This window comes from Mustela lutreola, chromosome 7 (genome assembly GCF_030435805.1).
Source record: "Mustela lutreola isolate mMusLut2 chromosome 7, mMusLut2.pri, whole genome shotgun sequence".
In the NCBI taxonomy this organism is placed as follows: Eukaryota; Metazoa; Chordata; class Mammalia; order Carnivora; family Mustelidae; genus Mustela; species Mustela lutreola.
In genome coordinates, this window is record NC_081296.1 from 123,250,810 (window position 1) to 123,275,860 (window position 25,051).

The 25,051-nt window shown below is 37.2% G+C and overlaps 1 protein-coding gene across 2 annotated transcripts in view; it reads left to right on the forward strand.

Moving 5' to 3' along the window:
- Positions 1-25,051, forward strand: part of TRIP11 (thyroid hormone receptor interactor 11) — a 63,923-nt gene that overhangs the window by 30,457 nt on the left and 8,415 nt on the right. For both annotated transcript variants that reach the window (XM_059182468.1, XM_059182471.1), the window contains exons 12-19: positions 522-662; positions 1,880-2,073; positions 5,393-5,556; positions 6,673-6,776; positions 11,147-11,246; positions 23,350-23,431; positions 24,249-24,363; positions 24,843-24,959. In XM_059182468.1, coding sequence (XP_059038451.1) covers positions 522-662; positions 1,880-2,073; positions 5,393-5,556; positions 6,673-6,776; positions 11,147-11,246; positions 23,350-23,431; positions 24,249-24,363; positions 24,843-24,959 — 1,017 coding nt within the window. The remainder of the gene's footprint in view (positions 1-521; positions 663-1,879; positions 2,074-5,392; positions 5,557-6,672; positions 6,777-11,146; positions 11,247-23,349; positions 23,432-24,248; positions 24,364-24,842; positions 24,960-25,051) is intronic.

Consider the following 25,051-nt stretch of genomic DNA (forward strand, 5'->3'; position numbering starts at 1 on the left):
CTCTCTCTCATACTCTTTTGATTGATTTTGGGATCTGTGAATATTATGTTGTATAGAGTAAATTTGAAGAGATTGTGTCTTTTGAATTCTTTTGAAAACTTTTCTGATAACTTTTTCTTCCAGAATAGTTTGATTGCTTTGAAAAAGTTGTAAACATTATAGAGTTCCCTTATGCCTCACACCCAGTTTCCCTTGTTTGTTAACATCTCAGATTACTATGATGCATTTGTAACAGCTAATTCACCAATATTGATGTATTAACTGAAGTTCCTACTTTATTTGCCTTTTTTTTTACTAAAAAAATGACCACATGTCTTCTTTCTGTTCAGGGTGCCATTCAGGATAACACATTGTATTTAGTTGTCATGTCTCCTTAGGCTTCTCTAGACTGACAGTTTCTCAGACTCTGTTTTTGATGACCTTGATATGGTTAACTATATCTCAAAATTAATTATTTAATGAAGAAAGTGTGTCTTTTTAAAATGTATTTTTCTTAAGCTCAACTTATTTCTTTCCAAAAGGGCAAGACTGGAGAGTTAAATCAGCTTTTAAATGCAGTTAAGTCAATGCAGGAGAAGACAGTTAAGTTTCAACAGGAGAGAGACCAGGTCATGTTGGCCCTGAAACAGAAACAAATGGAAAACAGTACTTTACAGAATGAGGTATGCTTTTACTCTAAAGAAATTGATTGAAGCAATAAGCTTAGTAATCATTAAGGAAACTAGAACGATTTATCAAAATTAATTTCTCTATTAGGTGATTTTTTTTTCTCTCTTCCTCTGATGTGTTATTGTAGGATTTTGATCTCCAGGGGTATATATTATTTGTTTTCAAAGGTAAAAACTATGGCATATCTTGGGTATTAAAAAAAATTTCCCACTGATGCAGTCACTGTAGAAACAGGTATGCAGATTCCCCCCCAAAAATTAACCATAGAAATAACTTAGACTCCAATAGTCCATTACTGAGTATTTACTCCCCCAAAATGAAAACACTAAATCAGAAAGGTAACCTGCACCCTTATGCTGGTTGCACATTATTTACAATAGCTAAGATAGGGAAGCAACCCAAGTGTCCATTGATAGATGAACAGATAAAGAAGGGCGTATAAATGGAATATTTCTCAGCCATAAAAAGAAATGAGATCTTGCTGTTTGCAACAACATGGATGGACCTAGAGGGTACATTATCCTAAGTGAAGTAAGTCATACAGAGAAAGGAAAGTACTGTATGATTTCACTTATGTGGAATCTAAAAAAACAGTGAAACAGAGACAGAATCATAAACAAACTGGGAAAAACTGGTCGTTGAGGGAGGGGTTGGGTTTAGGGAGGATGGGCAAAATAGGTCAAGGGGATTTAGAAGTGAAAATTTCTAGTTATAAATTAAGTCAAATGGCTGAAAAATACGTCAGAAGTAATAGAATCAGTAATATTGTAATAATGTCTGATGACAGATGACAACTGCATGTACCATGGGAGCAGAGTGTAACATGTAGAGTTGTTGAATCACTGTTTTGTATACTTGAAACTAGTATAACCTTGTCTTCAGCTTAAGAAAAAATCTCACCTGTGATATATGAAAAAATGAGATTTTTCACTGAAAAAAAGTGATGTATCAAAAAGGCATATACTTGGTAGAATTCCATTTTTCATTAAAAGCCGTAGGGAATGAGCTCTTAGAAAATAAAACTTCCAGATGAAAGGTCAAGTTGACTTTCGGTGACTTTTTTCTAATATAAATACATCTTGCAATATAAGAAATTAGTATGTAATTAATATACTTCAATAATGGGCAAAAGATTTGATAACAGAGTGTCTTGTAGAGGGGAAAGGGGAACATTTTATAGAAAAAAAATAAAGAGGTGTTCTCTGCCTAGGTTCAACATTTACGTGACAAAGAAATACGGTTAAACCAGGAGCTAGAGAGATTGCGTAACCATCTTTTAGAATCAGAGGATTCTTACACCCGAGAAGCTTTGGCTGCAGAAGATAGAGAGGCCAAACTGAGAAAGAAAGTTACAGTGTTGGAGGAAAAGCTAGTTTCATCTTCTAATGCAATGGAAAATGCAAGGTAACTTTTCCCTGTTTTTAGCACTCACATTAGTTGAACCCTCCTTGAGTGTCAGAATCAGAAAATGTTTTTCCTGGCTTACCTCATTTTACTCTTAAGAAATTCATTCTCTCCAAATGATAGATGAAGATACTGAAGGTAGAGAGGGTTAGTAAGTTACCCAAGGTCAGACACAGAGTATGTTTGTGGGTTTCACGTTTGGGTCTGTAACTCTTGATACCAGATCTGGCATTCATATAGCTCTAACTGAATCTTTCTTCTCCTTTTTTTAAAAAATAATTTTATTTACATATTATTTTTTTAAATCATAAGTGTACTAGCTCTCTCTGAATCTTAACTACTATCCTAGATAATTGCCTCTCATTGTTTTAAGAGTTTAGACTTAAATTCTGACTGATTTTTTTTTTCCTGACAGATTTTAATTAGCTTTGTCACGCTCCCAAAGAACTAATTTGACTTATGTGATTTTACTCTTGATTAAATGATCTAAGGTTGAATAAGGTTTGGATATTAGAAGGGAGCGAGTAAAGGAAGTAGCACAGTGAAGTCAGCGTGAATTTACTCCTAGTTTGTTAAAACTTTTAAATTATTAGATCCCTGCTTACATATTTTTATTTTATTTTTACTAGAGTAGTAGTTTATTATAAAAGGCTTTAACTAGGAGCAGCAGATGGAGGAGATATGTAGGGCAAGGCATGGGGTAGGGGTGCACAACTTCCAGCTCCTTCCCAGCAAGCAGCTGCCCCCATAGCTTTCAGTGCTCATGAGACCAGAAGCTTTCCAGATCCTCTCGTTGTGAGGTTTTATGGAGAGTTCATTGTAGAAATATGATTGACTCCCTACTTATATAATTTAAAATTTTATTTCTCTCAATAAAATGTGTATTCTTGGGATGCCAGTGTCCTGGAATTGAACCCCACATCAGGCTCCTGCTCAGCAGGGAACCTGCTTCTCCCTCTGCCTCTGCTGCTCTCTCTGTTTGTGCTCTCTCTCTCTCTCACACATAAATAAAATCTTTTAAAAATAAGGTATTTTCTTCTCTTTATACCCTTTTTATTATAAAAACCTATTTGCACTTCAGGAAAATTACAGTCTTTTCTTCAAATTTTTGGGTTTTTATTTTCTCTAATTAAAATAGTTTCTGGGCTCTCTGCACCCTCATTAGACTTATTTTGCACTATCACCTACATCCAGCCAGACCGTCATCTTCATTCCTTTCACAGAGCTACTCTTTTCCTATTTCTTCTCCTTTTTCTATGCTTTTCTTTAAGATTTACTTATTAGCAGTGAATGCCTGTGGGGGGCACACACGTGAGCAGGGAGGAGGGTGGGGGAGAAAAATCTACAGGAGACTCCCCGCAGAGCCTGATGTGGGACTTGATCTCATAACCCTGAGTTCATGACTTGAGCCAAAATCTAGAGGTGGATGCTTAACCACTGACTGAACCACTGAGTCACCCCGTCTTCTGCCTTTTCCTTTCATATTCTTCTGCCTTGAGTGGGCCTGATTCCTAACAGTTTTTCTATTAGTCCCACCTTCTTCAAATAGCATCTCCTTTGTAAAGAATGCTTTAGTTAGAATCCCGCTCCTCAAATTCAAAACCAAACCCTGGTGTGATGTTTTTCTTTTGAATCTGCTTAATCCTTTGTTTGAGTCTTTGGTAGCGCACTTACATTTTACTTTAGGGTACGTAAGTAATTGTTGACCCATCTTATATCTTACAGCTTCTCCCATCCAGTGAAATATAAGGCCACTGGGAGTGGGCGTGATGCCATTCATTCATTCATTCATTTATTTATTTATTTAACATTTTAGTCATTTATTTGACAGAGAGCACAAGCAGGGAAATGACAGGCAGAGGAAAAGAGAGAAGCAGACTCCCTGTGGATCAGGGAGCCTGACACACGGCTTGATCCCAGGACCTTGGGATCATGACCTGAGCCAAAGGCAGACACTTAACCGACTGAGGCATTCAGGTGTTCTGATGACATTTATTTTGTACCCTTCCCACAGCATATCTTCTTACACAGTGTTAATAGATGTGCAGTAATATTTTTGAATGAGTGACTCAGATCTACAAGTCAGATTATCGTGTTTTGAGCCCTTAATTAGCTGTAGTAATCCCTGGTGTTTATTAACTTTTTGAGTGACATCCTAGCTCATTTCATCCTTGCAATGACCTGTTCCATGGCATGCCAACCAGCAAAGTTGTATAAAATCCAGGAACACTTGAGGGCAGAGTTGTCTCCTGATTATCAATTTACTGCTTTTCCCACAAGAGGGTGCTGTTGGGTAACTTTCCTCAGAGTGCAGGGTGCTTAAAGAGCTTGAATGGACTGCTCCTGAATAAGAATTTATTAACTGGATATTAAAAACCCAGGAAAGACTATTGCAATATTTTGTTTGTAATCATTATACATTAAGGAGGTACATCAATGATATAATCCTGGGTCAGTAAATCTCTAGCCTATCCCTGATTTATTATTTGGGGCAGGTATAGGGGTTATTATATTGAATGTAAAGAGAAAGAAAGATGATAGTGAAAAATAATTAGTAATTAGAGCATGTTGTCAATGGATAGCCTTTGAAGACTTGGGAGTTCACCATAGTTGCAAGTGTCAAAAGCCAAGAAAGTTTCAAAATCCATTGCTTATTGGGTTGGAAGCTGGACAAAATGACTTCCAAGGTCCTTGCAACTTACAGTTTTTTGAAAAATTACATCTTAGAGTTTTAGCCTGAGAACAGAATGTTGCAGGCTGTTTGTAAATTTTTATTATACTGATATTTCTTGTTTAGTTCAGCTTTTAATCTTTAAAATGACAGCCATTTGTTCAAAGTCATTTTCATGGGAAGAATGAATTAACAAAAGAGGGAGAATGAAGATCGAACTCTTTAAGTTTCTTTGAAATCTAATGTGAATGCAATGAAATGTAAGGAAGGTCAAATTCATAGAGTCAGAAGGTAGAACAGTGCTTGCTGGGAGAAAGGGTACTGCTTAATGGATATGGAGCTTCCCCTTGGGAGGATGAAGTTCTGGAGATGGATGGTGGTGATGCCTGTACAGCATTGTGAATGTTACGTATATATTTACACAATTTTAAAAATGTAGGGAGGAGATTTCATCTTGTTAAAGTAATAGAAACAGTTGGACTTTTATTCTTTGGTGGGTGGGGGCAGAGAGAGAATCTTAAGCAAGCTCCGTGACACAGGGCATGATCTCACAACCCTGAGATATTACCTGAGCCGAAAGCAGAAGTCGGACAGCTTAACTGACTGAGCCATCCAGGCACCCCTGACTTTTATTCTTTTTGTTGGAAGCCATCAGGCCAGTTTGCAGGTGGAGTCACTGCAGGAGCAATTGAATGTGGTCTCCAAGCAAAGGGACGAAACCACACTGCAGCTTTCTGTCTCTCGGGAACAAGTAAAGCAGTACGCTCTGTCACTTTCCAACCTCCAGATGGTACTGGAGCATTTCCAGCAGGGTGAGTTGTGCAGTCGGCCTTCCAGGGAAGAAAAATTATTGTGTTATTGGGAATTCGGGCTTATTTCAGTGCTATTTTGAAATAGGCACAGGGAAATCTTTGAAAGGTTACCCCACTTGTAGGAGGAAAAGTTAAGTTGCCCTCAAAAAGTTAACATAGACTCCTTTTACAGTTAAGATTAGAGAATGCGACATAAGAATTATTAAAGATATGTTTTAGTATCATATCATGACCAATGAAGGTGAGAATTGGGGAAGGATAAGGATAACATAGGAAACATAGGAAGGATGGTCACGTGATAAAGAGGGGACCATGTAGGAGCAATACTTGAGTTTTGAGATATAGGTCAAAGGTTGAATCTACTTCATAGAGTTAATCATCAGTAATTACTGTCCTTTGAAAATACTGACTGACTTGTTCTTAGCTGTTCATATCCCTTGAGGTAACTACATTTCTAGTCCCGGTGGAAAATATTTCTCTGAAGACATAGTACCAATCACCAGAGAGGAGTATTCCTCTGATAACCAAGTACGCTTTTTCACATCTACCTCCCACCCTCCCATTTACCTCCTTTAGATCATTCATTTCCCCCTCTGTTTATAATGATTGGCAGTGAATTTACTACTGGTAGGGGCAGTTGATGGGGGATATGAGGGTCAAGAAGTAACAGGGGTTACAGTTTTGTGCTGAAGCAAAACTTTGAATTTGTATGTATGTTGATCTTCAGGCTTACTCATGGTTGAAATCTTGAATTTTAAGATAAGAATTCTCAAGGTCCATTGTACCTAATACTTTATAGAATGGGCAGGTGTACAAAGTAACATGGCCTTAGGGAAGGCTTTACCGAAGTGGAGTTACTTGAATGGAGTTCTGAAGGGAGGGAAGAGTTTGCATGATGATGAACAAAGTGGAGAAGGGTTTAGGCAGAGGAAACCAATCTCTTTAATTCCAGCTCACATGATCTAAGGCAGAGGAAACTAATCTCTTTAATTCCTCCTCACATGATCACATGATTTTCTTGCTGAGAGATTTGAATTGTTAAAATTTCAAGAGTTATAAACTTCTAATTTTATCACAAAATTGCAGAATACTAATGTAACTTTATTTTCTCTTTAGAGGAAAAAGCCATGTATTCTGCTGAACTAGAAAAGCACAAACAGCTTGTAGCTGAATGGAAGAAAAAGGCAGAAAATCTGGAAGGAAAACTAATGTCATTACAGGTTGGTCAAAATAATTTTCTCTTGTAAATATTATTCATGAACAATTAACTTGTTGAATCTGTATCTTGAAGAAATAATTTCCTAAACGATTTTAGTAAATACTGTTTGATACTTGTTATCCTATGCTGGGATCCAGTGGTGAACAAGATTTCAGGACTTTCCCCGTGTGGCTTATAGTTTAGACACAACAAATATTAGATGATGGGAAATTTTAATTCTTTAGCACAGATGGGTATTTTTCTCTTTTCAGCAAGATATATCAGGCACTCTATTTCACATGGATTAGAATAATATATATAATAATCCTTTATATCTTTTTCTTTTGTGGTATAATCCTTTAAATACCATAGTCCTTTAAAGTATCCTTCTTTGGATGTTCCCCGGGTGACTCAGTCGGTTAAGCTGCTGCCTTCAGCTCAGGTCACGATCCCAGAGACCTGGGATTGAGCCCTACATCTTCCTCTGCCTGCTCGGCCTGCTGCTGCTCCTGCTTGTGCTCTCTCCCTCTGACAAATAAATAAATAAAATCTTAAAAAAAAAAAAAAACCCAAAACTTTGTTATAGTTCATATGTAGAATTTTATAAAATATAAATATATATTTTAAAAATATACAAATATATATTATATATGAATATATATTTACATAATATATAATAATATAAAATGTAAAATATAGAAAATATTTTATTCCTAATAAAAGAAGACATATTTCCTTTAAAGTTTTGAAATTTTTATTAAATATTGAATAGCTGCAGAATAGTATTTAGATAATACATATAAAATAATAGCAGTCCTGCAGCTACTTTCGTACTTGCCCACCCAGTATAAGAGAAGAATGTCATCCTTAGAAGTCCTGACGTGCCCTCCATATCTCATCCCCTTCTTGTTTTTTAAGATTTTATTTATTTATCAGAGAGAGAGAGTGCGAGTGCGCGCGCCCATGAGTTGGGGGGAGGGGCAGAGGGAGAAGCAAACTTCTCACTGAGCACGGAGCCAGCCTAACGTGAGGCCCAATCCCAGGGCCCTGGGATCATGACCTGAGCTGAAGGCAGACGCTTAACCAGCTGAGCTACGCAGGCGCCCTCTCATCCCCTTCTTATCATTTCATAGAGATCCAGTCTAGAATGTTATATTTATCACCCCTTGTTTTTCTTTATGGTTTTATCACATGTATTTGAATCTCCAAAAGATACATTGTATGGTTTTACATAACTTTGAGCTCTTTGTAAATGGAATTTTGAAATTAATGTAAATTTAATAATTCTCCTAAAACTTGCTTTTTTTTTTCCACCTAATATTATATTCATGAGTTTTAACTGTGTCACTGTGTGTTGTTATATGTGCATGGCTTATTACTTTCATCACTGTATTTATTGCATGAATGTATAATTTATTTACTTATTTTACTGATAGAAGACCTTGCCATTGTTTGCTATACAAACAATGTGGTTCTGAACTCCCTTGTTTACATCTCCTGGTGCACATGTTCGGAAGTTTCTTCCAGGCATGTATCTTAATCGGAATTGTAGAGTCCTGAGATATATATGGGCACTTTCAACTTTATTCAGTGATGGCAAGTTATTTCATAGCAGTAGTGCTAGTGTTCTCCTACCATTGGTGTGTAAGAGTTCTTGGTCTGCATCCTTGGCAATACTTGGCCTTAGTAGAATTTTTAAGTTTTTGCCACTGTAGTGGGAAGGGCTATCATCTTATGGTCTTATTTTGCATTTGTCTGACTGCTAACAAGATTAAACATCTTTTAATATGTTTATTGACCATTTATGCTTACTTTCTGGTCAGCTCTTTAATATGTTTTAAAAGATACTTTATCTAACACTTTTAGTTGTTTCCAGTAGGTCTAGAGTATGTCGTCTGCCATACTGTTAGAAGTCCAGATCTTTTTTTTAAGCTAGCTTTATTTATTTATTTATTTTTTTAAATAAGATTTTATTTATTTATTTGTAAGAGAGAGAGAGAGTGAGAGCGAACACAGGCAGACAGAAGGGCAGGAAGAGTCAGAGGGAGAAGCAGGCTCCCTGCAGAGCAAGGAGCCCGATGTGGGACTCGATCCCAGGACGCTGGGATCATGACCTGAGCCGAAGGCAGCTGCTTAACCAACTGAGCCACCCAGGTGTCCCAAGCTAGCTTTATTTTTAATTTAAGATATAGCATATACTTAGAAAACAAATAAAATCAAAAGAAACTAAGAGGGAATTAGTAAAAATAAAAGCTGGAATTGGTGAAATAAAACCCAAACAAATGGTAGAAAGAATAATGAAGTCTAAATGTTAATTTTAGAAAAAAATCTTAGTGTAGTTTTGAAATTTAATAATTTCTTAAATAGAAATACTGTGACTGGGGCATCTGGGTGACTCAATCATTGGGCATCTGCCTTCGGCTCCGGTCATGATCCCAGGGTGCTGGGATCAAGCCCCGCATCGCTATTCCTGATGGGCAGGAGGCCTGCTTCTCCCTCTCCCACTCCCCCTCCTTGTGTTCACTCTCTCACTGTCTCCCTCTTTCTCTGTCAAATAAATAAATAAAGTCTTAAAAAAAAAAAAAAAGAAATACTGTGAGGTTTAAAAAAAATTATTTGAAGATTTATTTAAATTTCCTTTATACTAAATTTAGTTTTGTGGATTTTGAATATTAAAAGTTTTATTTAAAATGTTTTGTTTCAGTTCCTTTGTGTATCAGTTAGGGTTCAACCTGAGAAGCAAAACCTATAGGGAGGGGGTATTGTGTACACACACACACACACACATCTATGAGATTTATTATAAGGAATTGGCAGTGCGATCATGGGGGTTGATAGTCAAAATCCGAAGATCCCATCACAGGCATGGGCCAGAATGGTTCTCCACAGATGGTCAGGAAAGAAAATCAGAAGCAGGATATACGACTCAGTGGGAGGGGCTGAAGTTGCAGTCCGGCAGGAATTTTTTCTTTTTCTGGGGAAGGCTCATCCTTGCTTTCCAGGACTTTTAACTAGCGCAGCCCCAACCCTGATTATTCATGCCTTCCTTAAATTCAGCTGATTAGGTGCTTTGATTACATTTGTAAAGTACCTTCACAGTAACATCTAGATAGTGGTTGATGAGGTAACTTGGGACTGTAGCCTAAGATGACACATCAAAAAAACTGTCACTTTGCTTCAGGATGGTAAAATTTGACCTAAAATTTACATGGGTGAATACACAAAAATAGCCAAGAAGATTGAAAGGACAACAGTGAGGAGCGTCTTCCTACTAAAGATCAAAAGAGAGCCATTAATCAACAGCATATTGACTAGACTAGTCAAACAGAAGGAGAATCCAGAAACAGAGTGTAAGATGTATTTGAGAATTTAAAACCAAATCCTAAACTAATTTCAGTTTAATGAAAAAAGGTTAGATTATCTAATAAATGGTGTTGCCACAGCTGGCTGTCTATATGGGAGAAAACAAGATTGGATCCCTTATACCATATGCAACAATAAATTCCAATTGTACTAAAGCTCAGATTCTCACCTGGGAGTGTTGCTGGAAAACGGGGCTATTTTTGCTCATTACAGTGACAGGAGATAGTGGGCAGGGCCAGGAATGCCAAAATCACACCCATTGAGAAACCCTGTTGGAAAGATTTAAATGTTAAAAACAAAACAAAAAACCTTGCCAGAAAATCTGGAAGAGTGCATTTAGAGTCTGGGGGCAGGGAGGAGCCTACCCAAGACTGAAACTCAAGAAACTGTGAAAACAGAGGGAGGACATGTTTGTATGCAATTTAAATAATTTTACATGGCAGTAGGTATCCTGCAGTCAATAGACAAATGGCAGATCTGGCAAATAATACTTGTAGCACTGATGACAAAGGGTTCACGTCTACTCTACAAGGTACCCTCAGAAACAGACAAGAGAAAGCTCATTAGACAAGGTAGGCAAATTTTCACAGAAATCAGCTCTAGCTGTCCTGTAAACATGGAAGAATGCTCAAATTCATTAGTAGTGAGGGAAATAAAAATTAATTAGTACTAATGAAATGTCATTTTATACCATCAGACTTGCAAAAATTAAAAAGACCATTTGTTGTATTTCTTGACCTTTTGTATCTGCTTTTTGTAGTGTTTATGCTCTTATTATTGTCCTTTTTAAAAAAACTTTTGTAACCATATCTTAAGTAGCATCCTCTTTTTTATTTAGTTCTGAGGAAGACAGTATTGTGCTGTAAAGTGTGGGCTCTGTCTTGGATACTCACCCTGTGAACTTGCAGGAGGTCACAGAGGCACCGCTTCATCAGCTGAATGGAGGAGGGTGGACTGACTTTGGCTTCCAGCTATGTAATTTGTGAGGTGGTTTTTGTATGTACTTTTTAATGGACTTTTCTTCCTTAGGAGCGTTTTGATGAAGCAAATGCTGCATTGGATTCAGCATCAAGACTTACAGAACAGTTAGATTTAAAAGAAGAAAAAATTGAAGAACTTAAAAAACAAAGTAGGTGTTTCTTTATCATTTTTTGCCCGTATAACACCCGTGTTTCTGAATCAGATGTAGTCTTCCCCCTTGCGTCCATGCGGTTGAGTGAGACCAACTTCCACTGAGTGTGACTTCCATTTCTTTGTCCCATGACCAGCTTGCTTCAATTTTAATACGGTCCTAGTGAAACCAGAGTCGAAAGTTGGCCCTGGCTGTCCACTTAGTTTTCCTGTATTTGGAAGCAAGCCAAGTGTTGGTTGTCACTCTATAGACTGTCACTGGGAAGCGATTTTACTGACCCAACTTTTTATGGTTAGGACTTCTCTCTGATCATTCTGTGTTCATCCATGGGATGTATTAGAACAATATTCTCAAGAAAAAAAGTAACTTCTTATGGAATGAATGTCTGAGTATAACTAGCTTTTTATGATGATAGATGGTGCTTTATATCTAGGCACTCACTATGTAATTGTGTGGTGCTTGCCACTTTCCTAAGGTGAGTGCTCTGCTTAGCATTTTCCATTGGGTCTCAGGTAATCAGGTGATTCATAATGCTTTGTTAAATCTAACAGCTAAGATTGCATGTCTCTGTTTAATCTCTGATTTAAGGGTCTGTGGAAGTTGAGCTCTTCTAGAGCTGTATTCAGTAGGTAATGATTTAAGGTGATCATGGAATCATGATACTTTTGGGTATCTGGGTTTGGCACAGGCAGTAGTTAAGGAATTAAGAAGTGCCACTTAACATAAAATAGAAATTAGAAATAGGCAAAATTAGGAGGTGGCACAGCAGAGATGCTGTCAGATGAAAGAAACAGTGACTTGGACACTAGGAAGGCATACAAGCAGAATTCACTGAAGCCTGGGTACCAGCAGATGAGCCAGAGGAAGTCGTCCTACCTCTAACAGCAGATAGCAGATGAGAGATTTTAGGACTACGAAAAACAATAAGCTTCATCATGTGAGGTAGGTATCCTCAAGGTAGCTTGATTCTGAGCAGATTACTGCTCTTTGTCAGGCTTGGCCAGCCTTGGAACTCTCAGCGGGGGCCAGAAATGGGCAGCAAGGAAACAGTTACATACTGAGTATTGTGGGTGTTTTATGTAACATATACTGCATTGTATTTAGTTTTCTCTTATTTACTCTTTACAAGCATTTCTAGAGTAGGTGATTAAGAGTTTCATTTTATAAGTCAATGAAACTGAGATTTGAGCTCTGATCTTCTTACCCTTGACCAAAGCTCATGATGTTTCCATGTTACTTTATTTTGTCCTGTCAGAAGAATGGTTATTTATAGTGTGGCTTGTATTTTGTTTTGTGTATCTTCATCCCCTTTAAAGATAGGGCAGCATCATTTATATTGTGCCCTAAATGTTGATATGGTTGCTCTTATTGGGAGGCCATATTTATTGGGAAAATGCCAGAGCATTATACTATAGCATTATCTGCAGACACATGGCCAGCTCAGAGAAGATGCACTGGTTACCCAAGAAGTAGCGAGAGAATTGACAGCTTAGGGTAGCGCTGCACTAATGGAGGTGAACAGGCAGTGTTGTGAGCCAACTCATTGGTCCTGTGACACCCCAATGCATTGTGGCATGCTGCTGAATAATGTTTAAGGCCACATCCCTTTTTAGGTATCTACCTGAGTCATTTCCGGTAGATGATGCTAAGATAAAAAAATGCCGTAACTTACTGTACTTGGTAAATTATTTTCAGACTCCCTGTACTCCTTAGGATTTGTTCAGGCACTCATTTAAACCCCCAGGAATAGACTGTTTCAGAGTTAGATTGTATCTGACAGGGCTTAGGTGGCTTAGGTCCCTATTGATATAAAAAATGACAATTGCCATTCAGTGTAAATGTATGGAAACTTCGGACTCATTATGTGGGGTGTATATTAGCTACTGATTATGCTTACACAACTGGTGTTTGAGAGGACAGGCAAAAGGCCAGTGTTTCACAGACAGGAAGGGGAGTGAGGAGATCATTCTGTTGTGTCTTTAAGTCATTCTTGCCATTTACATTCTTTTCTCCTCTTTACAATGTTTTCTTTTATTACCTCAGTGCTTAATATTGCTTTTATATCTGTAAACACAAATGTGATTTTATTTTCCCAAAGCTGCACTCTTGATTTGATAATATAAATAAACCTTGATTGGCTTGTTTCAAAAGAATCACTGTATATTTTCTTTCATAGATCATTAAGTACTTTAAATGCTGATTGATGTTGTAACACTGTACTTTATTTTTAACACGAAACTTGGCCAGACAGCAAAAATATTTGCCAGGAGAAACAGTTTTGAAAAAGACAGATTGGCTTTTGTTGCAAGAAAGTACCTAGAGACTTAAATTGTAGAAGCAAAGTATTGTTTTATTTCTAAGCATCTGCAGACTGATGATTAGTTGATATGCAGTTTCAACATTTAAACAATATTGGGAAGCTTACTTTAAAAGTGGTATTTTATTCAAAATACTTGTTATGCTCTTGCTACTGGAGATGAGAAGATTCATTGTGGTCAAACGTATGAAAAGGGAGCCATTACATACAACACCAACATTAAAACAGTACATCGTTGATGATTTTGGTATTCTTAGTGAGTACATAATTGTGTATGTACTTGGAACTGTAGTTCTAGGTTCAGGTATTTACAGGCCTTGTATGAAAAAACATGAAGATACCTTATCAGGCATTAAGTAATTAATGAGAACCGGCTAGTTGGCCTCACACTAGATGCTGTGTGAGACCCTAGCTAGTAACATGTGGCCTAAGTCCCGCATAGGTTCACAGTGTAAGATAGTGGTTCACAGCAGTGGTCATGAGACATGCATATTTAACTCTCTAAGAATCTCTTTGAGTGTCAGGGGCATGCCATTGAAGAAAGGAACTTGAGCAGAGCCCTATACTAATAGAAGATTTCACCCCTAAAATATAAGAACTTCTGTCTCTCTTCCCCCCATAACCTCCTTTTCCCATAAAATAATAATGAAAGGTAACCCTAAGATCCTGTAGGTGCTATATTTTAGTAATGTGTCTGGTAGAAGAAATATTGCTTTCCTTCCTTCTAGAAATTACTCTTGCATCATTTTACCCGAAAGCATTTTTGTTCAATATGGTTCCAAAGACTCACTTCACACACCATCCTGTATTACTGATTTTTAAACTTAAGATGCTAGTCCTCTGTGAAGCAGGTAGAGGACAGAATCTTTCTTTTCACTGTTTTGAATTGGTCAGAGTTCAAAATTTCCGTGGAATTGTCATTCATGGAAAAATACACACCTGTGGAATCCTAGAGTACTGCCGAACCATTTAAAGATGCATCTTTAAATCTGGCCATCTCTATGGCCAGATCTGACATTTTACTTCTTTGACTTCTTGTTCCCTACCATCATCTTTGAGATGAAGTCCTGCTTAAAGGAAAATGATTAGATAAAATTGAAATGGCACAAAATAGTTCTCATTTTGATTTTGTGATACACAAAAATATGTTTACATAAAAAATACAAATTTAGATTCTAGCATTGTGAGTATCTTTTGGTATGTATGCCAGTATAGAGCTGCACCTTGAAGGGTCTCGTAACTGATTTTTGTTTTGTTTTGTTTATGTTGTTAGTTTTTAAAGACTATCTTTTAGAGCAGTTTTAGGTTTGTAACAAAGTTGAGAGGGAGGTACAGACATTTCCCATATAACTCCTTCTTCCTATTTTTAACATCACTTACCAGAATTACCAGAATGGTGCCTTTTTTTTTTTTTTTTTTTTTTTAAACCAAGGCTGAACCCAGTGTGATGTATCATCTCGCCCAAAGTCCACGGTTTACCTTAGGGTTTACTCTCAGTGTTATATATTTTGTGGGTTTGGGCAAATGTATAAGTAACTACAACATTATTATAGTATCATGCAGAGTTTTTTTTTTTTTTTAAGATTTTATTTTTATATGAAAGAGTGTGAGTGAGAGAGAGAGCATGAGGAGGGTGAACGGGAGAAGCAAACTCCCCTGCTGAGCAGGGAGCCTGATGCCAGGCTCGATCTCAGGACCTCAGGATCATGAACTGAGCCAAAGGCAGACGCTTAACTGACTGAACCACTCAGGTGCCCCTCATGCAGAGTATTTTTACTGCCCTAAAAATCCTGTGTTCCTTCTATTCATCTTTTCCCCCACCCACCTCCACCCTCACCTCTGGAAACTACTGATCTTTTCACTGTCTTCATAGTTTGCCTTTTCCAGAACATCATAGAGTTGGAATCAGACAGTATGGAGTTTTTCTGGAGTAGTTTCTCTCCCTTCATAATACGCATTTAAGGTCCTACTCTGTCTTTTCATGGCTTATTAGCTCAGTTCTTTGTAGTGTTGAGTAACATTCCCCTGTCTGGATGGACCACAGTTCATCCATTCATCTGCTGAGGACTTCTTGTTGGCATCCAAGTTTTGGCAGTTACAAGGAAAGCTCCTGTAAACACATATGTGCAGTTTTTGTGTGGACATAAGTTTTCAACTCCTTGGTGTCAATACCAAAGAGTGCAATTGCTGGAACATACGGTAGTTTTGCAAGAAAGTGCCCAACTGTCTTTGAGATCCCATTTTGTATTTCCACCAACGATGCAGGAGTGTCCCAGACACTCACCCCCACAGCATTTGCTGGTGCCAGCGCTCCAGTGCGGCCTTCTCATAGGTGTGTAGTGATAGCTTGTTTTAATTTGCATTTCCCTGATGACATATCATGCGGAACATCTTTTCATATTCGTATTTGCTATCCATGTATCTTTTTTAGTGAGGTTAAGATTTTTGGCCCATTTTTTTTTTTTTAATGTTTTTAAAGACATTTTGGTGACTACTTTTAAAAAGTCTATAAGTTGAGAATGGAAAATTTCCTTACAGTGTTTTGTTTTGTTTTGTTTTGTTGATGAAAATCTGGAAGAATGTATAAAAATAAGCCCCAGTAAAGCTGGTATAATATGAAGCATAAAAATATGTTTTAAAACTACAAATATAAAAGAGGTTTAAACTGTTTTCATGGAACTACCTTTATGGTTGCTAGATGGTGGAGTTTTTATTTTAAATAAAGACATTCCGTTTTCCAGGACATGATTTATACAAGAAAACATATAATGTCCTGTTGAACATAAGCCAAATACATTCCCAGACGCTTTGTTACCCAAACCTTTTGAGGGATTTCTTTATAGATATTTTTGGCAGAAGTGGTGATTTTAGAGGAAACATATAAGAAATACCAGATGCAGTTTTCTGAATTGCCATAAATGGTTAAAAAATTATTTGTGATGATATAAACATCTGGGTATAGTAGACAATGCCAGGACTTTAGTTAAGAAGAAAGTTTGTATCAATTAGGTGAATAACAGCCCTTTTAAACATAATGGTTATATTTTAAATGTGTGTTCTATTAATTCTTCTAAATACAAAGGAAAAAATAAATTATGTAGAGATGTTTTGAGTTAATATGTTTTGTGTATTTTCCCTCATATGGACAGAGTAATTCAGAACATAAATCATTTATTCTTTTTGTCTTGTGTTCTGTTCTTCCCAGATACTCTCCCTTCCTAGAGAAAAATCATTTTTTCATTTAGTTATCAAAAATGCATTGTTTCCTGCTATGTCTGCAACACTGAAGTAGGCACTGAAAATACAGAGATCGGGGACTGGTACTTCCCGGAGGTTTAGAGTCCAACTAGAAGGGGAAGATTACATGTAATCACATACGTACAACCAGTTGTTTCAAAAGGAAGGGACCATCCATTCTCCTTGGTTATGGTGATATGAAGGGTAGAGAAGGCTAGTGAATGGTATACTTGACCTCACTTGAGCTATGAATTAGGTACAGCTAAGCAGGTGGAGAGTTTGGAGAAGAGTATTCTAGATTTAGGGAGGAATTCATATGAATCTATGCAGCTTAATCTGAAACTGGCTGAAGATCTGGTGGACTGGTCATAACCAAAGGAGAGGCGGTCATGGAAGTGAATTATTATGTGGAAAAAAGAAACTATAAGGATGGATCGCAAACACAAATTATTAAACTGGCGCCGAGGAAATAATACAAAAGAACAAATAGGACCAAGCAGAGAGAGTGATGAATTGGAGTTTTTCTGAGGGAGGCCAGCAAATTCTCGGCTCCACCCGACTGTTGTAATGCGGGCCTGTGGGCCCAATGTTGCCAAATCTCCAGAGCTTTCAAGAGACCCTGGAAATGTAGACTTTTATGTGAAATATTCCAATTTTTTAATGCGATACCAAATTTAAAACACCCTGTGTGGGCTGAAAAAAACATTTCTTTGGGCCACAGTAGCCTGTGCTATTTGCAACAGGGAGCTTTCAGAAATGAGTTGAGGTTTCACCCATAAGCTTAGAGAGCCTTTTGTCATTATTTTCTACAGTGATGATGATATTCAATAAGTGTTAGAATTATTATAATGGCTTTACTCTTCTCTGACAAAAATTCCAGCCCTTTCTTTTGGGATATGGCTGTTCTGTATGAACCTTTTAAAATTAAATATATAATTTGATCCACAGTATTCAGTCTTCTAAAAAAAGTTTTGTTTCAGTATGGAAAAGCACAGTATAGATTATCTGAATTCATACTAAAGGATTGAGGGAGGCAGGTAGAGAGGGAAAATAAATTTGATCTGGTTACATTAAAAATATTTGTATAAGACCTGCTGTAAATGCCCATAGTCACTCTAATTTTATATTTACAAATAACCCAAGAGACCTCAATGTTGCTATTTTCTTTTTTAAGATTTTATTTATTTATTTGACAGAGATATCACAAGTAGACAGAGAGGCAGGCATAGAGAGAGAGAGAGAGGAGAAAGCAGGCTTCCCCTCCGAGCAGAGAGCCTGATGCAGGGCTCGATCCCAGGACCCTGGGACCATGGCCTGAGCCGAAGGCAGAGGCTTTAACCCCTGGAGCCACCCACGCACCCCAATGTTGCTTTTTTCATGGAGTCACAGATCTGACCTAGTGAAGTTCAAATTAATGAGTTTATATTGTATTAATAAAGTCTTTTCATGTGATGTCATTGCTAGGAAGTGGAATTTCAAAAATTACTTTCGCTCATCAATTAATAATTACAGTTACGAATGAGAAAGCATTCACCATGTACTCTAGGCCTTAAAATTCTATGATACGGTTGAAAAGAATTGAGTTAAAAGACAAAGCAGATGCCAGTATGTCTTAACTTCAAATGTTAAATATAAGATGCCTTTAAAGAGTATTCTTTGGGAGCACCTGGGTGGCTCAGTGGGTTGGGCCTCTGCCTTCAGCTCGGGTCGTGGTCTTGGGGTCCTGGAATCGAGCCCTGCATCAGGTTCTCCGCTCGGCGGGGTGCCTGCTTCTCCCTCTCCCTCTGCCTGCCTCTCTGCCTACTTGTGCTTTCTTTCTCTGTCAAATAAATAAGTGGAATCTTTAAAAAAAAATTATTTGGTGTTTATAAAGAAGTTGATCTTGTAGAAGTTGAAATTCTGTGATAAAAAGATCATCTAATTTCTAAACCTTGTTTTGATTATATTTAATTATATAAAGACGCTAAATTTCTTTATATTAGATTTAATGTATTAAGATTCATGTTGATTTTTTAGATAGCTAGTGCAGATAAGACACTAGACCCAGTTAATTTACCAACATATCTATAAATGAAATCATCTTTCTAACTTCTTTTCTTCCTTCTCTTGGCTTCTTGGTTAATAAAGAGGACAAGACAAAATGGAGGCAGAATTATCAGTGTTAATATTAACTCAAGTGATAGCATAATTGTATTGGTCAGGGGTAGGTTAAAAAGTGAATTCTTTAGTTATTTTAAGAAATCAGATGAGTGAGTACTAACGCTTACTATAGCACTTCACTGTTTAGAAAAGTCGCATTTAATCAGTAGATTCAAAATCCTTGGAGATTAAGCATGCATATTTTACAAAATAGGCAACAGCATCTGGCCCTGGTGAGAGGACCGTGATTCATATGCAGGTCTTCTGACCCTCAAGTCCTGTTCCAATCACCTTTCTTTTCTCTGTCAGATGACTGTTAAATAAATCTGACTTGAGTCTTGTCCAAGGGAGCTAAGTCATGCAACAGCCAGATGACTTTGTAAGGAGTGTGACTTAATTTTACGATGTGCTCTAAAGACAGTATTATAGTGCAGTGTTACTAATCACAAATAAAATGTAAAGTTATGATGGACTTATTTGTTATAGTCAGTATGTTTCATGTTCAGTTTTGATTTTAAATCACATGGTGAGGACCACGGTGTCCTCTCGAGGCATTATGGAGAAGAGGCTGTCATATGGCAGGCTTTAGAATGGTGTATATTTAGGGTAACCCTTCCCCTAAACTAGACTAAATCTCAGTTGCTTTATTGCTCAACTTTAAAGCATATCCCCCTGCCTTTTATTTTCTTTTTTTAACTTCCAGAGAATTATTTTGGCATGTTAGATTATTTCACAGGGATATTATATTTGGCTAAAAACGCATTTCTGAATAACCGTTATTTTGTCTGCCCATATAAATACAGTTCTAATTTCAAATTGTGGTTTGAATTAGTGTTCGGTTTTTGTGGAGAAATATTCAGAATCTCTGATGGGAGGAAAATCAGGGTGCCTAGAGAAAAAGAGAAGTCCATAGGGACCTTCGAAGTCAGAATTTGACTTTCTTTTCTAAGCCTTTCCTAGTTAGTACCATTCTTCCAAGCCTTCCCTCCAAATTCTGAGGGTTTTTTTGTAGACTTTAATATCAGAATGTGTTTAAACTACTACTTGAATTTGAAACAGCCCTCTGCATGCCTTCAGGGATATGCAGAGTTATCAGTTTTCTATCACATTAGTTTAGGACTAACTTGTATTCTGATGAGTTTAAGAAATTTTTACCCTATTATTTTGGCCATTAGGATGTTTTGATCTTACCTTTCAGAACAGAGATTTTAATTAAAATTATACTGATACTAATGAATTTCATCAAGAAAATATCTTCGACTTGAACTTTATTTATTTAATTTTTTTAAAGATTTTATTTATTTGACAGAGAGAGAACATAGGCAGGGGGAGCAGGAGAGGGAGAAGCAGGCTCCTCGCTGAGCAGGGAGCCCGATGCAGGGCTCGGGAGCTTAGGGTTGCGCCCTGAACCAAAGGCAGATTACTGAGCCATCCAGGTGCCCCAACTTAATTTTTATTAAAGATTTATTTATTTATTTTGTGTGAGAGAGAAGAGAGGGGGGAATGGCGGGGGTGGGGGCAAAGTGAGAGAATCTCAAGCAAACCCCCTGCTGAGTGCAGAGCCTGATGCTGGACTTTGTCCCACCATCCCAGGATCATGACCTGAGCCAAAATCTAGAGTCAGATGCTTAACTGACTGAGCAACCCAGGTGCCCCTTGATTTGAACTTTAATAAGATAGATTTTTTTTTTTTTAGAATTTTTTTTATTTATTTGTCAGAGAGAGAGAGGGAGAGAGAGCAAGCACAGGCAGACAGAATGGCAGGCAGAGGCAGAGGGAGAAGCAGGCTCCCTGCAGAGCAAGGAGCCCGATGTGGGACTTGATCCCAGGACGCTGGGATCATGACCTGAGCCGAAGGCAGCTGCTTAACCAACTGAGCCACCCAGGCGTCCCAAGATAGATTTCTTGATCTGTTTTTATAGAGAAAAATTAAGCTCTTCTAGATTATTTTATTAAAATTTTAATCAGAGCAAAATCAACTCTTTGCTCTGTCAATTATACTCTGAAGATGTCTATCATTCAGTTTTATCTTTCTTTTTTAAATAAGAGACAGTATATTATAGTGGTTACATTCTGGTTATGCTCCAAAGCAGTGCTATCCAATAAAAATATAATGCAAGCCACATGTTTAGTAGCCATGTTAAAGCAATTGAAGTTAATCTTAGTCACATTTTATATAGCTCAGAATATTATTATTTTAATATATAATCAATATAAAAAATCATTAATTTGGGAAGAAAGTAAATGGAGATCTGAGAGGAAGGGAAAGTGGAGGTAAATTTGACCTCTGTTCCTCTGCTACCTTTCCATGGTGGGGGAGGATGAAACAGAAGACTCTGCCCATTGTTACTCTGGCTCTTCCTGTAGTCCATGAGTGGGATGGTTAATTGAGAACATCGACAAGAGATTAATTTACTTGCTGTTCTTCCTCCGAATAGTTGAGAATTCTACTTACATTCAGAATGTAGTAATAGAAAGGGCCCAGATAGCAGCATGTGTTCATAGTATATACGTGCATGTTAAGAATCTAAAATGTCTTTTACTGACTCAGATTTTATAGTAATCTTGTTTTCTCTCTCTCTCTCTCTTTTTAATGTCCAAGCTTAAATTCCTTACTGGAAAGACAGGAAAGGAAACGTTTGTAGTAGATTTTCCGAACACAAACCTTGCTTTTATAATATGGTTATGGCAACCATCTCTATTTTGGTAAAGTTAGCCTATAAATGAATTACATTTTGCAATTCAGATTTTTGCAATCTAGAAGAACCACAAGTCATTGCAAACCGTTAAACTGGACATTTTTGTATATACGTTTAGTACTTTAACAGAATAGTAGGCATTGTGCAAGGGGGACCTGGCTAATCTGTAGGGTTCCGAGAAAACTTTGAGGAAGTGACCTAAGAACTTAGATGTGAAGGTGAATAGGAGTTAATAAGTGTCCTGATGGAAAAGAGCTTTTCAGGTAGAAGAAAAAACATATGCAGAAGTCTTGTAGTAGGAATTGAGAGTCCAGAAATAAACCATATATGTCTGATCAGTTGGTTTTCAACAAAGGTGCCAAAAGAAGAGTTTTTTTCAAAACGTGGTGCTGCAACAGCTGGGTGTCTTACATGCCCAAGAACAAAACTGATCCCTTCCCTTATACTGTGTGTGTAAATTAACTCAAAATGTATCATAGACCTGCATTTTAGAGTTATATTTATAAAAAAATCTTAGAAGAACACACAGGAATAGATCTTTGTGATGTTGAATGTGACTCTGAAAACATAGGTAACAAAAGAAAAAAGTTGAACTTCATCAAAATTAAAAACTTGTACTTCAAAGGATAACATCAGGAAAGCAAAATGACAACCCAGGAATGGGAGAAAATATTTGTGAGTCCTGTATCTGACAAGGGGACTTGTATCCAGCTACCACCAGTAAAATGCAGCATAATTCAAAGTCAGTTTTGTGGAAAGAGGTCAGAGTCTAGTGTTTGGATTGGAGTATTTCTTGATTTGAGAAGTAGAGCTCTGCTGCAGAGCAATCTCCTCTCTTCTTTCAGAACCAAATTTGTAATCTAGCTTGGATAAGCATTTACTTCAGCTCAAATTATCCATTTCTGAGGTGACAGGTACCAAAACTCCATGGGTCTGGCTGAGAGTTCCTTTGTCTGGGAATAGTTGGCCCTGTGGCATGGTCGGATTTATGAACAGGGTATCTCCTGTTGTAATTCTAGACTGTGCCTGTAACACTGCTTGGATTCCAGCTGTTCCAACAAGATTTTACAGATTTTGCTGCTTCTTTAAATAAGAATTATAAAATGAAGTAGTCCAACATTCTTCTGAATTAATCATAAAAGTTACAGTTATCTTGATTAGTATGTTAGAATCAGTGATCTGAATTGGGTTTTACAACCTGTATACCTCAGAATACTTTGTCCTCTGAGCTGCATCCGGAGCCATGCTCTTAGTTATATTAAATACTCTTCTTTGCTCACCAAAAACCAGAGTCCAGCCAGGAAAATGGAAAAAGGAAAATCTAAAATTGTCCTTTCCATTTCTCCCCCATTAAAGAGAGGCTCTGGAAATGTTTTATGCAAGGAAGCAGTGGTGAAAAATCTCTTTTTTGCTTTTAAGTTTCTGAAGAGAATGAAAACCTGTTTTTGGTGTTTAAATTTTCTGTTAAAGAATTGAATACTTTATTGGGGATAAACTGTGAATAAAAGCGTACTCTGGCTGTTGGGTAATTTCTATACCAGAAAGCAGTTCCTGAACCAAAGAAGAGATGGAAGTCATTAAATATTACTAATTAGAGTAAGTGTACATATTCAAAATTTGAGGTGAAGATGTTATAAATCTCATTGTATATTCATCCAGGCTATTTTAATCAGTTAATGATTATTTTTATTCACATGTTTTAAAACAGATGAACTCCGACAAGAAATGCTGGATGATGTACAAAAGAAATTGATGAACTTAGTAAACAGTACAGAAGGAAAAGTGGACAAGTATGCTCTTTTTAACTTTTATGTATTTTATGGAGACTACCTTTACAGGAAAAACAGCGGCTACATGTAGATGTTTATATGCGATTAAGTTTTTAAAAGCCTTTTCTTGTATGGTGATGAGATGTAGGTCGTTTTCATGAGGAGTCTGTAGAATAACTTCTCTCGATTTTTTAAATGGATTTTTCCCAGCTCAAATTCTTTTTCTTAAAACCATACGGAAGAATTAAAACATCACCATGCTAGGAAGTACCTGAAATAAAAACTTTTATTCTTAGCAGTCTTTCTAGCTCCCTCTTGCTGTCCTTCAATAACGTACCTTGCTTCAGTGTATTAGGTCTGGAACCTAGGTGTATATGTAACATATCATTAATATTTTAAAGATTTAGATATTACTAGCAAATTTGTAATAAATGTGAGTGGGGAACTGTGAGCATACTTGTGGTGAAGGACGAGTGCTCTCCTCACCATTCGAGGCGAGGAGGGAGACATCGGGAGTGTCTTAAGGCAGAAGCCAGACAGACACTGAGTGTCACTGAGCACTGTCTCAGGTGGTCAATTCGATGGGAGAAAATGAGTGGGCGATAACTGATGTTGTAAAAGGTATGCATTTTTAGATTGTTTGAAATGTCTTTGTTTAAAGTTGTCAAGAGGTTTTCTTTTTAAGTATTCCAAAATATTTTGTTGTTTAGTGTTTTTTGGTAACTTTTTAAAGTATAATTAAATACCTATATATTTAATGTTTATTGTGGTTTACACTAAATACAGGGGTAACTGGGATAACCGTTGAGTTATCCTGAGCTGTTCTTTATTTTCACAGAGTCCTAATGAGAAACCTCTTCATCGGACATTTCCACACACCCAAACATCAGCGCCACGAGGTGCTACGGTTAATGGGAAGCATCCTGGGTATCAAGAGGGAGGAAATGGAGCAGGTAACTAAACGATGGAAAGCCATCCTGAATGTGTTTATAACTCAACTATGGCATCCCATAAAATTGTCTCCTTTTACTCTATATTACACAGCTTTTCCATTTTCTTAGTAAAGTGGAAATGGACCAGTTCATACTGGTGAGGAATATGGATATAGTGACTGTGGATATGGATATACGGATATGTATCTTCATATAGTGAAGAGGTGGATTTGTTCAACTTGTGTAATACTAGCTTTGTCACTTATAAACCACCTCTCCTATCAAAATGCTGACATTTGGAGACATGACAGTCTTCAACTCTGATTTAGTGCTTGGGATGACATTTTATTGTATTTATAGGCTCTCTCAGTAGGAGACATTTACTAGGAATTGGGCTTGAAAAGCATAGTGTGCTACCACTGAAATCAAGTAAAAGTAGTTCTTATTTTTTTTCTTTGCTTGTATTGATAATATTTTCCTGTTTTAAAATAATCTTTCAGTTGCTTCACGAAGGTCAAGGTGGTGTTACCAGGTGGATGACTGGGTGGCTTGGAGGAGGATCAAAAAGTGTCCCCAACACGCCTCTGAGACCAAATCAACAATCTGTGCTTAATAGTGTAAGAGACAGTTTTATTCTTGCCCCAAATAGGAGTGGTGAAATGATTGTGCGTCACATGCATTTGCAAAAATCAGATTTCTTTTTTAGATT